The following is a 14,447-nucleotide window of genomic DNA, read 5'->3' on the forward strand; positions in this document are numbered from 1 at the left end:
AACCATTATGCTTTGTCTCTCACATGATGATGTCCTAGTTGAGAAGATTTGGGAAACAGACATTCATATACTGTTGGTGGATATATACACTGGTGTGACCTTTTCAGAGCAACCTGGTTAAAAATATTTAAAAGATGCATTCTCTTTGACTCACAATTCCACTTCTAGAAACTTTGCCTAAATAAACATTCATAAATGTGTGTAGATACTTGGCTATAACAATGTTTACCATATCGTTGTTTTGTTTTTGTTTTTTTAAAATTTTATTTATTTATGGCTGTGATGGGTCTTCGTTTCTGTGCGAGGGCTTTCTTTAGTTGCGGCAAGCGGGGGCCACTCCTCATCGCGGTGCGCGGGCCTCTCACTATCGCGGCCTCTCGTTGCGGAGCACAGGCTCCAGACGCGCAGGCTCAGTAGTTGTGGCTCACGGGCCTAGTTGCCCCGCGGCATGTGGGAGCTTCCCAGACCAGGGCTCAAACCCGTGTCCCCTGCACTGGCAGGCAGATTCTCAACCACTGCGCCACCAGGGAAGCCCCCATATCGTTGTTTTAATAGAGGAAAAAGAAACTAGCAATATAAATTTGGTTTAGTCAATTTAATTGTGATGCAGTAACGCAACAGAAGAGATGTAGCCATTAAAAATGATATAGCAGAAGAATATGATGAGGAAATTTTCATGACATTGAAAGCAGGTAGAGAACAGTTTGTAGAACTTAAATATATATATATATAAACATTAAAAAAAAAAAAAAAAAAGACTAGTAGAAAGCTACCCTAAACTGTTGTCTCTTAGGCTTTGGGGTATCATGAGTAGTTCTTTTTTTATAAATTTTTAAATTTTATTTTATTTAATTTTGGTTATGTTGGGTCTTTGTTGCTGCATGTAGGCTTTCTCTAGTTGCGGCGAGTGGGGGCTACACTTCATTGCGGTGCGCGGGCTTCTCATTGTGGTGGCTTGTTGTGGAGCACGGGCTCTAGGTGCACGGGTTTCAGTAGTTGTGGCACGCGGGCTCAGTAGTTGTGGCTCACGGGCTCTAGAGCACAGGCTCAGTAGTTGTGGCGCACAGGCTTAGCTGCTCCGTGGCATGTGGGATCCTCCCGGACCAGGGCTCGAACCAGTGCCCCCTGCATTGGCAGGCGGATTCTCAACCACTGCGCCACCAGGGAAGTCCCATGAGTAGTTTTAATTTTCTTCTTTGTGCAGAATTTCTATCACCAAAAAACACATGGCTTTTATAATTAAACAGAGTTGGTTTTTTTAAACTGTGGTAATACACAAAGATAAAATTTACCATTTTAAAATGCATAGTTACCTAAGTACATTCACATTGTTGTGCAACCTTTAACCCTATCTCCTTTTTCATCACCCAAACTGAAATTCTGTACCTATTAAACAACTCCTCATTCCTCCCTCTCCACCACAGCCCCTTGGACATCATTATTCCACTTTCTGTAGCTATTATTTGACTATTCTAAGTACCTTAGATAAGTGGAATCATACAGTATTTGTCCTTTTGTGTCTGGCTTATTTCACTTTGCATAATGTCTTCCAGGTTCACCCATATATGTAGAATGTATCGGCATTTTATTCCTTTTTAAAGCTGAATAATATTCTATTGTATGTATATACCACATTTTGTTTATCCATTCATCCATCGATGGACATTTAGGTTGCTTCCACCTTTTGGCTGTTATGAATATGCTATGAGCACGGGCGTACAAACATCTGTATGAGCCTCTGCTTTCAATTCTTTGGGTATATACCCAGAAATGGAATTGCTGGATCACATGGTAATTTTAATTTCTTGAGGAACCTTAACCAGTGTTTTAATATTCAATTTTTTAATTCTTTCATTCATTTCATCTCAGAGAACATGTCCTTTCACTCTTTTGTGAGGGACCCAGGGTCTGAGCACAAATTAAGCCCTAGCACTAAAGTTAGTGCTCAGGTTGGTCAGCAAGAGACGGTGACCACCTGAATAGCACAGCCCCAGATCAACGAGACAGACAGAACTTTATGGCCAGAAACCTTCTTTACTGTCAGGACAAATTAGTTCTTTTCACAAGGGGAAGCCTGAAAACCAGTATTCTGTAGGCCTGGAATTTTATTATTAAAAATATAGGACTTGAAGAGTCACCTTGTAAAAAAATAGTGTTATTGGCTGACAACCTAGCCAGAATTTGGGAAGCAGGGGAGATGGAACTGAACTGTGTGAAGGAAGGAGATTAAGCAGGGGCAGAGATGAAAGGGGAATGGGAAAGGTCCCAAAGACACTCACTCTGCTTTACTGTTTGTTCTATCAACCTGGTGGTCTGAAGCATGCCAGAGCTGGGTGTTCATGTGTTCCCTTGCTTTGTCTCTTTCTCAGTAGGACTTATGAATGAATGGGGGTGGGGGGGAGGGGACATTGAGCTGCATAGACCTAGAGGTTTATTTTTCAAAGGATGACCAAGAAATCCATTTTGCCACCAATCAGTAAATACAATGCAACTTCCCAAAGCTCAATTTACAAAGAAGGAAATTTAATAAATAGCTGAAGATACCCCTGATTGAACCCACAGGTTCTGTGAGTAGACTCATGGAATTTTAAGAGGTGGTTGCCTAGTAACCAATATAAGCAGCTTTGGAACCTAAAACTAAGGAAGGTTTCAGATGGAAGAAGCTTGCTTCCCTTTGAAGACTGTGTGTGGGAAGCCACTTTGAAGGTAGTTTCAAAACACTGCTGCTTCATCAGTACGTGAAAGGAGCTTATTAGCATCAGATGAATGATGAGAGGCAGACAGAAGTAGTTGAAAATATTTTGGATTAAGTGACAAAGTGTCAGTGTGTTGCTTCAGGTACTAAGCAGTACTGTGATCTTAGTCACATGTCTGCTCTCCAGACCTTGGTTTTGAAACCTAATATAAAAGAGTTGTAACAGATTATCTTTATGGCAGCATTTCCAGAGTAATCTCATGAGACAGCAGTATATCTGTATGAGTGCATGGCAAAGAATGGGAATTAGAAAGTAGAGGGGAGGGAATTCCCTGGCAGTCCAGTGGTTAGGACTTTCACTGCTGTGGCCCAGGTTCAGTCCCTGGTAGGGGAACTAATATCCCCCAAGCCACTTGGCATGCCGAAAAAAAAAAGAAAGAAAGAAAAAAGAAAAAGAAAGTAGAGGGGAAAAAAAATGAAGGGAACTTTCTGTTAAGAAAGAGGCAGCAGGGACCCCCCTGGTGGCACAGTGGTTAAGAATCCACCTGCCAATGCAGGGCACACGGGTTCGAGCCCTGGTCTGAGAGGACCCCATATGCCACAGAGCAACTAAGCCCCAGCGCCACAACTACTGAGCCTGCGCTCTAGAGCCCGTGAGCCGCAACTACTGAGCCTGCGTGCCACAACTACTGAAGCCCACGTGCCACAACTACTGAAGACTGCGCACCTAGAGCTTGTGCTCTGCAACAAGAGAAGCCACCGCAATGAGAAGCCCGCGCACCGCAACGAAGAGTAGCCCCTGCTCGCTGCAACTAGAGAAAGCCCATGTGCAGCAACGAAGACCCAACACAGCCACAAAATAAATAAATTAATTAATTTTTAAAATACTTTAATTAAAAAAAAAAAAAAGAAAGAGGCAGCAGAGAGGGTATTTGAAATAAGCCAGGTTAAGAGGCTGTGTTCCCTGATCCCACTCTCCCCACTAACCAAACTTCCTTCACAAATCCCACAGATACGTTTTGGAGCTATGGTTTCTCTAAATTTAATGTGTATAAAAACCTCTGAGAGGGGCTTCCCTGGTGGCGCAGTGGTTGAGAGTCTGCCTGCTAATGCGGGGGACACGGGTTCGAGCCCTGATCTGGGAAGATCCCACATGCCGCGGAGCGGCTGGACCCGTGAGCCACAGCTACTGAGCCTGTGTGTCTGGAGCCTGTGCCCCGCAACGGGAGGGGCCGCGATAGTGAAAGGCCCGCGCACCGCGATGAAGAGCGGTCCCCGCACCGCGATGAAGAGTGGCCCCCACTTGCCGCAACTAGAGAAAGCCCTCGCACGAACCGAAGACCCAGCACAGCCAAAAATAAATAAATAAATAAAAATAAAAGTAGCTATAAAAAAAATTAAAAAAAAAAAAAACAAACCTCTGAGAGCTTGTTAAAATGCAGATCTCTAGGCTTCACTTGCAGCCTACTGAATCAATATTCTAGAGTGTGGGACACAGGAATCTGCATTTTAACAAACTCCTCAGGTGATCTTGATGCAGAAGGTCCTTTAACTGTATCTAACAAGCACTGTCACAGAAGCTGACTGTCCCCTCTTGGGCCCTTCCTCAGAACTTCAGAATCTGTGGGTGTAGATCAGAGTGTATTACTTGTCTAAAACTCTCAGAAGATGGGACTTCCCTGGTGGTCCAGTGGATAAGACTCCACACTCCCAATGCAGGGGGCCTGGGTTCCATCCCTGGTCAGGGAACTAGATCCCGCATGCCGCAACTAATAAGTCCATGTGCCGCAACTAAAATCCCGAGTGCTGCAACTAAGAAGATCCCACATGCTGTGACGAAGACCCCGCGTGACACAACTAAGACCTGGCGCAGCCAAAATTAAATAAATAAATAAATAAATAAATATTTTTTTTTTTAAAAAAACCTCTCAGAAGATACTGTGCTAAGGTTTATAGCCTTTTCTTCTGTGGCAGTTTCCACTGCTTTAGTAACAGAAGGACAAAAGCAAGATATTACTCCTTTCAGCATGCATTATTTAGCCCACTTCAACTATTTCTGCAGAATAAAGGCAACAGACCAGGGGGTGAGGGTAGGGGACTGGGAAAGTGAACAGAAGAGTGGAACTAAATTTGGAACCTCTGAGATAGCACCCATTTTGAGTCTGGATTTTTATATCAGGTTTAACTGGACACATGTGGCATAAACCTTCCAGCCCCACTCCTGCCTGTCTAGCCAAGTTCCTAGAAGTGCAAGAGATAATCTGGTGGTTGCTACTTACCAGATTACAGGGCCTGATCTGCAGTTATGCCAGGTTTGAATAACTGTAGGATGTAATTTATTCAATTTCTCATGCCGTCAGTGCACAAAAGCACCCGGAACCTGCCACTCTGCTTTTGGTTCTTAAGGGCTATTTGTTGGGAGGGGACCCTGCCTCAATGTTAGTCCAAGTAACATTTAAGTTTGGATAATATGGAGCTTTCAAACTCTGTTTGTAGGTCTTTTCTTCCCTCTCTTAATTGCCTAGGGCCCCAGTATTCCTAAACTTTTCCCTAAGTGCCCAGTGCATCTACCTGTGGGGCCCCAGAGAGTTGCCTTCTAAGGACAATACTCCAGGCTCTAAATCAATAACAATTCCTCACAGTTATGTAATACTTTGCAGCTTGCAGAGAACTTTCATACATGTTCCCTAATTTTGAGCTTCATATCAACACTAAATTAGAACAGGTATCAGACTCTATTTTCAGATTGGCAAACTAAGGCAAACAAGGGATATTAAATCATTTAAACATGGCTGGGAAGTGCAGAACCTGGCCTGACACTTGTCTTCTGACTCTAAGTCCATCCAGGACAGACCTCTTTTGACCAAACCTTAGAACATTTTGTCCTGTCCCAATTCCTTTACAAAAACATATCTATCATGTGTTTCATCCTTTTTCAACAAGCCAGTATCTTAAATGATGATAACTATTCCTTGAGAATTTATAATAACTGATAATGATAACATGGTATTCTTTCTGTGATGATAGCATTGTAACCAAAGATTCTGTATGTCACAGGCTAAAGGGCATATATCTGGGGACATCCTAAATCATTCCATATAGGTAGTCATCTTAGGGTGAAACCAGTCCTCATTCTGTTTTTCAAGTGTTTAGGCTCAAAATACCCCCTGACTTAGGAGCAAGATACTGACACACTGATATGTTAAGAATAAGATGTTCTATTAGGCAATACACAAGGCAGGAGAACACTAATACTGTGTTCATTTCGCAGTTCATTTTCAACCAGTGAGAGTAGACACTGTTTAAAGAAAAACAGCACCTTGTTACCACCCTCTAGCCTTGCCCTAATTTTTTTAGTCTGACTTTTAAAATACTCAGTGCCTGGTAGCCATGTTGCCTTCGTGATTGTGAAGAGATGGAACAACTAAATTTAATCTTATGTGCAAAAATTCCTGGAGGGACATCACATTAATCATGTGTGACTTAATGTGAGTTAGGTCATTAATTCTGGCCTAGTGACATCTAGGTAAAAGCTGACCCTTAACAAAAAGACACACCAAGAGGACAGATTTAATACACAGAAGACAATGGAATAAATCAAGCCCTAAAAAGAGAAGGTACAGTGCTGGGTGTTGTGAAAGAGAGAGAGAAGAGTCAGATCCAGGCTAAGGGGTACCCTGTGCACAGGGCAGGAAAGGCAGGAGTTGGCACTAAGCACAACAGAATAATGGTCTCACCTTCATGCTTGGGGCAGAGGTGGGGGGGCAGTGTCACCTGCCCCTGGGAATGGTAAGGCCAACAAAATGAGTGGTAGGGAGCCAAAGCCAGTGTGGCACAGAAGTTAAGTGCTCTGGGGTGGAATCTGGCAGCTGACTTTGAAGCCTGACTCTGCTACTTATGGCCTGTGTGATCTGAAGTAATTTACCTACCTCTCTGAGCCTCAGCTTCTTCCCACAGGCAATAAAGACCATAATATCATCCCAGTGTAAAGGCCTTAGCAAAGTACTCATAATTGTCAATTATTATTAGGCCAAGGAAGTGCTTCAGAAGGAAAAATTTTTTAAAAGCACTAACTCTAGGCATTTGTTCTCTACAGTGTTTTCCATGCTAGCTAAAACCTGGAAACAACTTGCGTGATAATTAAGAGCTAAGGTGATTTACCTATTTGATAAAATATTCTGTAGCTGTAAAACATTTTAACAATGAAGACTATGTAACAATATGGAAAAGTACTGGGTGACTCTGAAGGACAACAGACTGGAGACGTGGTCCTTACGGTGCAGTTAAGGAGCCAAATATTTAACGATGTGAGGTGTCACAGGGTTAAAAGTTAAAATAACTGGAATGGACTAGGAGTGATTTGTAAATCTGTATGACACGGAGGCCTGGATAGGTCAAGAAAGAGTTACGGAGTAGGGAGGAATTGAGCTGGGCCTGGAAGAATGGACAGAATTTGTGTCAAGTATGGAAGAAAGGCTTCACATGGCACAGAAGGAAGATCTACTTGTGGAGGGAAGAACACTCGGAGAAGAGCTAGGAGAGTCAAGAGGAGAGGTTACATGTCAGGACAAGGTCATAAACTGGGGTCATACTCAGGGAGAACCCTGAATGCCAGGCTGAGTTGTCTGAACTTTACGCTGTAAGTTCTTTGAACAGGGAGAAAGCAACTTTTGGGGAAAAACTGGAAACCTGGGATACTGCTGAAAAGCAGTAATCCCTCATAAGGAGATGAGGGTCTGAACTTTGGGACAAATGTGAGAACTGGAAGCAAAGGTCTGAACAAGGACCATTTCAAATGTTGCAGCATTCCTTTCTTTTGTCTTTCTAATGCCCATGGCTTCCCCCCTCCCCTACCTGTTGAAGTTCTTTTCTTACTGACTGCTATGGGCTACCAATTTCTACTGACATAGAGCTCTCACCAGTTCTTCCCATCCCCTTAACAGGTGCCTGGTCATGCCTCCAGGTCCTCCACTGGACCAGGCAGTGTGGAAGGAAGCATTTGCTGGGAAACAATGACTAAGACCGAGAAGGGAAAGACCTTTCTCTCCCAGCATTTCCGTCAGTCACTCTCCCCACGGCTGGGATGGGGCATGATTTTCTCCTACTTAAAACCAAGAAACAAGGAGGAGTGCGCCTCCGTTTCCAGTGTGCCTCCTGTCTTCCACTCCAGCCCGCAGCACTGTGCAAACCTCAAGAACCTATATTTGAAACAGGCAGCTGCAAACCTCACCTTTTCTCAGGAGGTGGTGCAGCAGCGAGGGCTGGCCAGCATTCCTTACAGCCAATACAGCTTTGACCATCTCTACGATGCAGACAGCATCATCCAGCCTCCCCAAGTCAGGAAGCCCCGACCTGAGAAGCCCATCAGCTTCAAGTTCTTGGATTTTTCAGGTCCCTCAACAAGGGTCACCTCCCAGGCTATGAAGATGGAAAGCTCTGCCAATCTTAAGAAGCTGAAGAAATCAAAGCCAGCAAGCGCAGTCCAGGAAGCATCTGGTCCTCTCAATCTTCATCCAAGCAGGGAGCTGGACGTGCTGGATCTGTCACTTTCTCCAGATGTGAACCTGGAGGAGAGGGAAACCTGGCTTCCACCTCCTGAGAAGGAGGCCAGAGCATGGCAGGCTGTCATGCTGGAAAAGCTTAACAAGCGCACTGCCCGATGGATCCAGAACAAGCGTCCTCTGAGGCCTGGGGTGTCCCCCAGTAAGTGGCAGAGCTTCTTGCACCAGCAATACGACTGGAGCCACATCCGGGATGAGCTCACTTCCTCCAGCGACCTGGAGCTCTTAAAACAGCTGGAGGAAGAAGAGACAGCAGAATTTGAGGATGGAAGTGTCGTGCTGCCCACCCAGGAGGAAAAGAAGCCAGAGCTGCTGCTTCCTGTCTATTATAGGTAGACGGGCTGGGGCCTCGGGCGCGCCTTTGAGAATCCCTGGCTCCCCTTCAAGGACTCCTGGGTGGCCTCACACTCCTTACTTCAGAACACACTGTCACATTAACCTCTTGTGTTTTCCACCACCAACCTGCTAAGATTTCCACAAAGTAAGGTTTCGCAACCTCAGCACTCCTGACGTGCTGGGCTGGATAATTCTTTGTTGTGGGGCTGGTCCTGTGCACTGTAGGATGTTTAGCAGCAGCCTACTGCATGCCAGTAGCACTCTCCAGGTGTGACAACCAAAGATGTCTCCAGACATTGACACATGTCCCTTTGAGGGACAAAGCTGCTCCCAGCTGAGAACCACTGCCTTTAAAGGAATGGGTTCTCAGCCTTTCCCAGCAGACTGAGCCATTCTGCTGTTCCAGGTACTATCCAGGTGCTCCTAGAAACGAATCCACGGTGGGAGTGAGGAAGGCAGAGACCTCATGAGGTTTGGTCCTGCCTCAGTCTAAATAAGGAGCCAGTGTGTCAACTGACTCGAAAACTGACTGGCAGCAGGATGGAGAAATAAACAAGCTTAGAGAAGAGGATTACTGCACGTTTCTCACATTGCTTCCTTTTTTTTTATAACTGGAAGGAAGACTGGAGCTATAACATCCCTGATTCCTAAAAGAGAACTAAAGATAAGTGGAAACATTTATTTATTCATTTATTGGACAAATATAAATTGCATTGCCACCACTTTCCAGGCACTCTGCAAAGTGCTGGAAATACAATGTAAATGAACCAACATGGACCTATCCTTTAAAGAGCTTACAGTCTGTCCACTAAATAACCACACACATAATAGGTAAAGTGAGGTAATGTAGGAGGTGGGTTCCCTGCCCCAAGTCCATGCACCCTCTAAGGGCACCAGTATTAAAGCTACCTGTCCCCCCTTTTCTCCCCATGTCACTCATTCCAAGATTGCCCAATTACTTGCTGCAAGTGCAGACAGTTGAAAGCATGCCTGGCATCAATAAGACTGCTGAGGACATCGATGGAAAGGGGAGCGTCTACCAGCCCCCAAGGCAGAGCCACTTCCGACAGGTGAATCCCCGAGCTGGAAAGTTTGCTTACTCCACGGACAACACCTTTGAACAGGAGATTTACTTCGGTAATGGAGCTGGGGCCCTGTAGTGGGGGCCGAGGGGGACATGGAGCAGGGAGGTGGAAGGTAGCTGGGAGATAAAACAGTCATGGGTGTGGATAAGAGGCCCTGGATGAACCAAGTGTCATGTTGACACCTCCTGGTTACTAGCACAGGAGGTTTTTTTTGGGGTTTGTGGGGTGGAGGCCGGGGACAGGGGGTAGGTATCTGATAGGAAAGAAACTCTTCTTCCTCTTTCCCCTCTCTCTATCCCTTTATGTTTACTAAAGAGGTAGTGGAGGTAGGATTGCAAAGTAAGCAAGATTCAGCTTTGGGAACAACCTACCTCTTCTCTGTTCTCCCTTCTCTCACTGAGATAATTCCCCCAATGAGGTGCTATGTTGGAAAAAACAATCACAGGCTCTGGAGATCTGAGCTTAAAGCCTGGCTTAGCCCCTTCCTACTAACCTTCAGCAAATTATATAAGCCGTCTGAGCCTTACATACCTTATTTGTAAAACAATATTAACAAAAATGCACTTTAAGTAGACAAGAAATATTGTGCTTCTTGCCCGATACCCATGAATGTCCACTACCTTCCCCTTCCATCCTGCTATCCCTTTAGATGCCTGGGCTTCCAGGATACACAATCTAGGACTGCACGTTCCAAGCTGTTTATTCTTCCCTACCCCCATCTTGTTCCGAAACTGCTTTCAACTGAAAGTCTTCTTAAAATGTTTAACAAAATTATTCAGACAAAGGTATTTATGACTGATAAGAGATGAATTAGGTAACCCTTCATTAGTATCTAGCTTTTCATAGGGGACAATGCCTGTAAGTTAGGTTCTGACTTGGCTTCCAGGCTTTTATGAGGCCACCAGGTCATACTTCCAAGCAACAGTCACCTTCAAGGGATGCCCCCAGAGCATGGCAGTCATGAGTCCTAGAGGCTTAGAGTAGCGCAAAAGGAAATTGGGTCTGATCCTGGTGACCAAAAACCCAGGAAGAGAGGAAGGAGGCAGGTTCTAGGGACTCATTATTTATCTGTTCACAGATAAAGTCCAGATCATCCACCAGATTGGTGCAAAGAGAGACCAAATTTTCCTGGAAAACCTCAATCGATACAACAAGCAGCTATCTAAGGTCTTCCCTGAAACCCCAGAAAGGTGGACTTCCCAGCCAGTTCCTGAACCATGTAAGCAGGAAGCTGATAATGGGGGTAAAGGTGGAAGTAGGGTTAGTTCTTTAAGGCCCCTGTTTCATAGGCTGGGACACCACCAGCATCTAGGGGAGTCCCTTCCTACTAACTAAAAATCATCTCATAAAATTATAAAATACTATTTGTAACGGGAAAAGCCTTTGTGGCCCATACAGCTGAAATGAGACGGAACTTAGTTGTAACCAAGTGGTTTAGGGCCAGTAATTACTAATAAGACAGATCCCACCTTAATGCTTCCAAAGGAAGTACATCAAACCCCTGATCTAGCACTCTGCCCTTTTTCCTTGGGCTGGCTCTACCCTCCCACTCCATTCTCAGGCCCATACCTGCTTCAGGCCCTAGAATCAACCTGTGTTTCAAATTTCTGTTTCATGAGTACATCATTCTTCATTCTGTAAGTTAGGTAAGGTAGAGGGAAAGGAGTTAACCAAGAAATAAACTTATGAAACAAAAAGTGCCCATCCTCCAGAGACTATGTCTCCATTCCCCATGACTCTTTTGCAATGTCACCTTTCAGATGGGCCCCCTGGTGTGCAGAAACTAGCAGCAGTAGTGAACCATTCTTTTTCCCACCAGCCCCAAACCTCTGTCTCCAGTGCTGCCTGGGTCTAGAGGCAATAGCCACTAGAGCAGAGGAAGTGCTAATGACGGCAGGTGTGGGCAGCTTCCACCAAACTCACACAGCCTCCTCCTTTGCTGAGGGCTACCATTATAAAGCAGTGAAGAAAGCATGTAGCAAAGCCTTGGGTTGGGTCTTGGCAAGTCACCTTCCAGGGCTTCAGCTGCCTCATTAAAACTGAGACACTAATCATTCCTACAGCAAGGCACTTGTAAACACTTAGCAGCTTATAGCACCATTCCTCCTCCCAAATTAAAAACATTAAAAAGAAAACTTAATAAATTAGGAATTAATGGCCAATTACATTCTACTTTAAATGGCAATATATCAAATATTGAATTTTATGAGCAAGCGTTGTTACATATAAACATATTTATATTCCTAAAGATTTATTAAACTTATAAAAAGGCTTATATGTATCTCAACTTTTCTTCCCCAAATTTCTCTGCCCCATCATCATGGCTTTATCATGTTTGTAGTCAGGACTTGTCGTAACTCCGTATGGGACTTGTACTCAGTTTCCTACATAATCACAGGAAAGTTGGCTCTTGACAGTTTCGTTTTGCCTTAGTGCTAGCCAGGAATAGGAATGTGATGCTGGCTGGGAACGCACGTTTAGGGCAGTGGGCAGAATGCCTCATACTGCTGCCCCGCACAGCTTGCAGGCCTGTGAAAGGAGCCATGCGCTGGACAGCTTTGCCCATACCAGCCAAGGATCTGCTGCTGCAGGTGGGTGAGGAGGACATGCCCATGAAGACCAGGAGACTGAAGAAGCAGGCAGAGTCACTGAAGGAGAATGTGACTTGGGAACTGATGGTCCTGCGGAGGATGCTGCAGGAATGGAAGATGGGCTGGGCTCTAAGTGAGTGAAGGGGGTGGGGCGGGCAGGGGTCCTGACATATCAGCATGTTATTTGTGAAGGAGGAGGTTCTCACCTGGGACTAGTGTTTCTCAATCTTTGAAAATCCATCCCTCTCTTGTGAAACATAAAAATCTGGTTGCCTCATCAAGGTTAGACTAGATAAGAGCTTTTCACACAGTGACAGTTGCATTTATCTGGATACTTTTTGCATGGGCAGATTTTACATCAGTAATTTGTGGAAACTCACTATGCTGAGAACTCTTCACAGGCAGAGACCCTATCTCACTGACCTCTGAAACTTTACACTCAATAAATGATGCATGAAAGAAGGTGAAATGTGCTGCTCAAGCAATGGAAATGCAGTGATCAAAAGAAACTTCAGTTGGCTGTGGCATATACAACCCTTTTCCAAAATTCATTTGTAAATTTGGGATTATCATATATTTACTTTGCCTTCAGCGTTATGGGAATAGAAGGCTGAGTGCCTGGGACAGAGGAAGGGTCCAGCAAGGAGTGTTGAAAGCTGCAAGCTTTGAAGACTCAAGGGCTGCTGGCTTTCAGAACACAAAAAACTAGTTTAGTTAGTGCAGGAAAAAGAGAGGTGATCCATCACATAAACTGGTTCAGGTAAACAAAAACAGGGTTGGAAAAGAGATTCTGAGTAAAAGCTACCAGTAGGGAGCACCTACAGGTGGTGGGAGCACTGAAATAAAAGCTCCAAAGCTATAAAGAGAGCAGTTAGCAATAAAAGGAAGAAGCCCTTGAAGGCCAGATGGAAGAGCCCTCGAAGTCAAGGAAACCTAATGATAACCACAATCATTAACATGTGAGCCCTTATTATCTTGCAGGCATTTTGCTGAACACTTTGTCCAGTTAACTCATTTAACACTCAACGTAACTCAATACAGTGGGTTCCAGCATTATTCTCATCTTACAAATGAGAAATCTCAAGCCCAGTGAGGTTAAGTAACTTATCCAAGGCCACATAGCTAGTAATTGTGATTCCAAACCAGGTATGTCTGACGACAAAGTACCCTTAACCACTATGTTTTATTGCACCTAAATATTTACCAGGTGATAACAATAAAGAGTTATTTAAGCCAAAAAAAAAAAAAAAAAAAGAATATAGGATGGGATTAGGAGCTTTGTTTGGGAACTACCTAAGAGGGTACATGAATCATCAGAGAAATAACTTCCCTCAGGACAGGACTCCATCTCTGGAGCCCTTTATTCTTCTGAGCTGTTTTGCTTGAATTGTCCTAGGGGAAGGGGACTTCTTGTCACCTGCCTGTAGCACAATATCTAGCCCTAATCAGGTGGTTCTCTTCTAATTTTCCTCCTCATGGTATAGTCATCGAGTGGCACCATAAAACAATAGAGGGCCTGCTGCGGAGCTTGGTGGACATCCATGATGACATCCGGATCCAAGCCATCATCACGTGTGCCACAGCTGCTTTAGAACGGCCCCGTATTGCCATCAGCCAGGGAGACTCAGGTGAGAGCCAGAACTGGACTGCTTGAGAATATAAGCAATTCACAGAGCCATAGAAATTTTGAACTGGCGGGGACCCTGAAGCTTATCTGAGATCATTTCACAAAATGGAAACCAAGACCCAGAGACTGGCCTGAATATACACAACTTATCAGTAATAGAGATGAATTTAAAATTCCTGACTTCTAGTCTAGTGCTTTTTGCACGAATTTCATCACCCTTTGATACTCAGTAGCTTACAAGTAAGTTCACATTGTTCTACCTTGAGAGATCCCATTCATAATAGCCAAAAAGTATATGTGTATGTGTGTGTGAATGCACACACTTTTCTCCCGACTCCATTTTAGCTCTTCTTTTGACAGCACATCTCAAACTCAACATGTCCCATACTGAACTCATCACCCTCTCCATAGACCCCTCCCCACATTCCACATCGCAATCAGCATCCCCACAATCCACGCAGTTTCTGAGCTAGGACGCTGGGAGTCATCCTGGACAAAATCCTTCCTCTTCCCACAACCAATCGACCAATAAATTCTACAGATTCTGCTTCC

General features: G+C 44.5%; 1 protein-coding gene across 1 annotated transcript in view; it reads left to right on the forward strand.

Moving 5' to 3' along the window:
- The window catches only part of HEATR4 (HEAT repeat containing 4), a 97,680-nt gene that overhangs the window by 50,089 nt on the left and 33,144 nt on the right, over window positions 1–14,447 (forward strand). Inside the window, exons 4-8 of the mRNA XM_068543042.1 lie at window positions 7,639–8,588; window positions 9,539–9,729; window positions 10,756–10,896; window positions 12,198–12,401; window positions 13,753–13,896. Of these exons, the coding sequence (XP_068399143.1) occupies window positions 7,639–8,588; window positions 9,539–9,729; window positions 10,756–10,896; window positions 12,198–12,401; window positions 13,753–13,896 (1,630 nt within the window). The remainder of the gene's footprint in view (window positions 1–7,638; window positions 8,589–9,538; window positions 9,730–10,755; window positions 10,897–12,197; window positions 12,402–13,752; window positions 13,897–14,447) is intronic.

Source organism: Eschrichtius robustus, chromosome 1 (assembly GCF_028021215.1).
Source record: "Eschrichtius robustus isolate mEscRob2 chromosome 1, mEscRob2.pri, whole genome shotgun sequence".
Lineage (NCBI taxonomy): Eukaryota > Metazoa > Chordata > Mammalia > Artiodactyla > Eschrichtiidae > Eschrichtius > Eschrichtius robustus.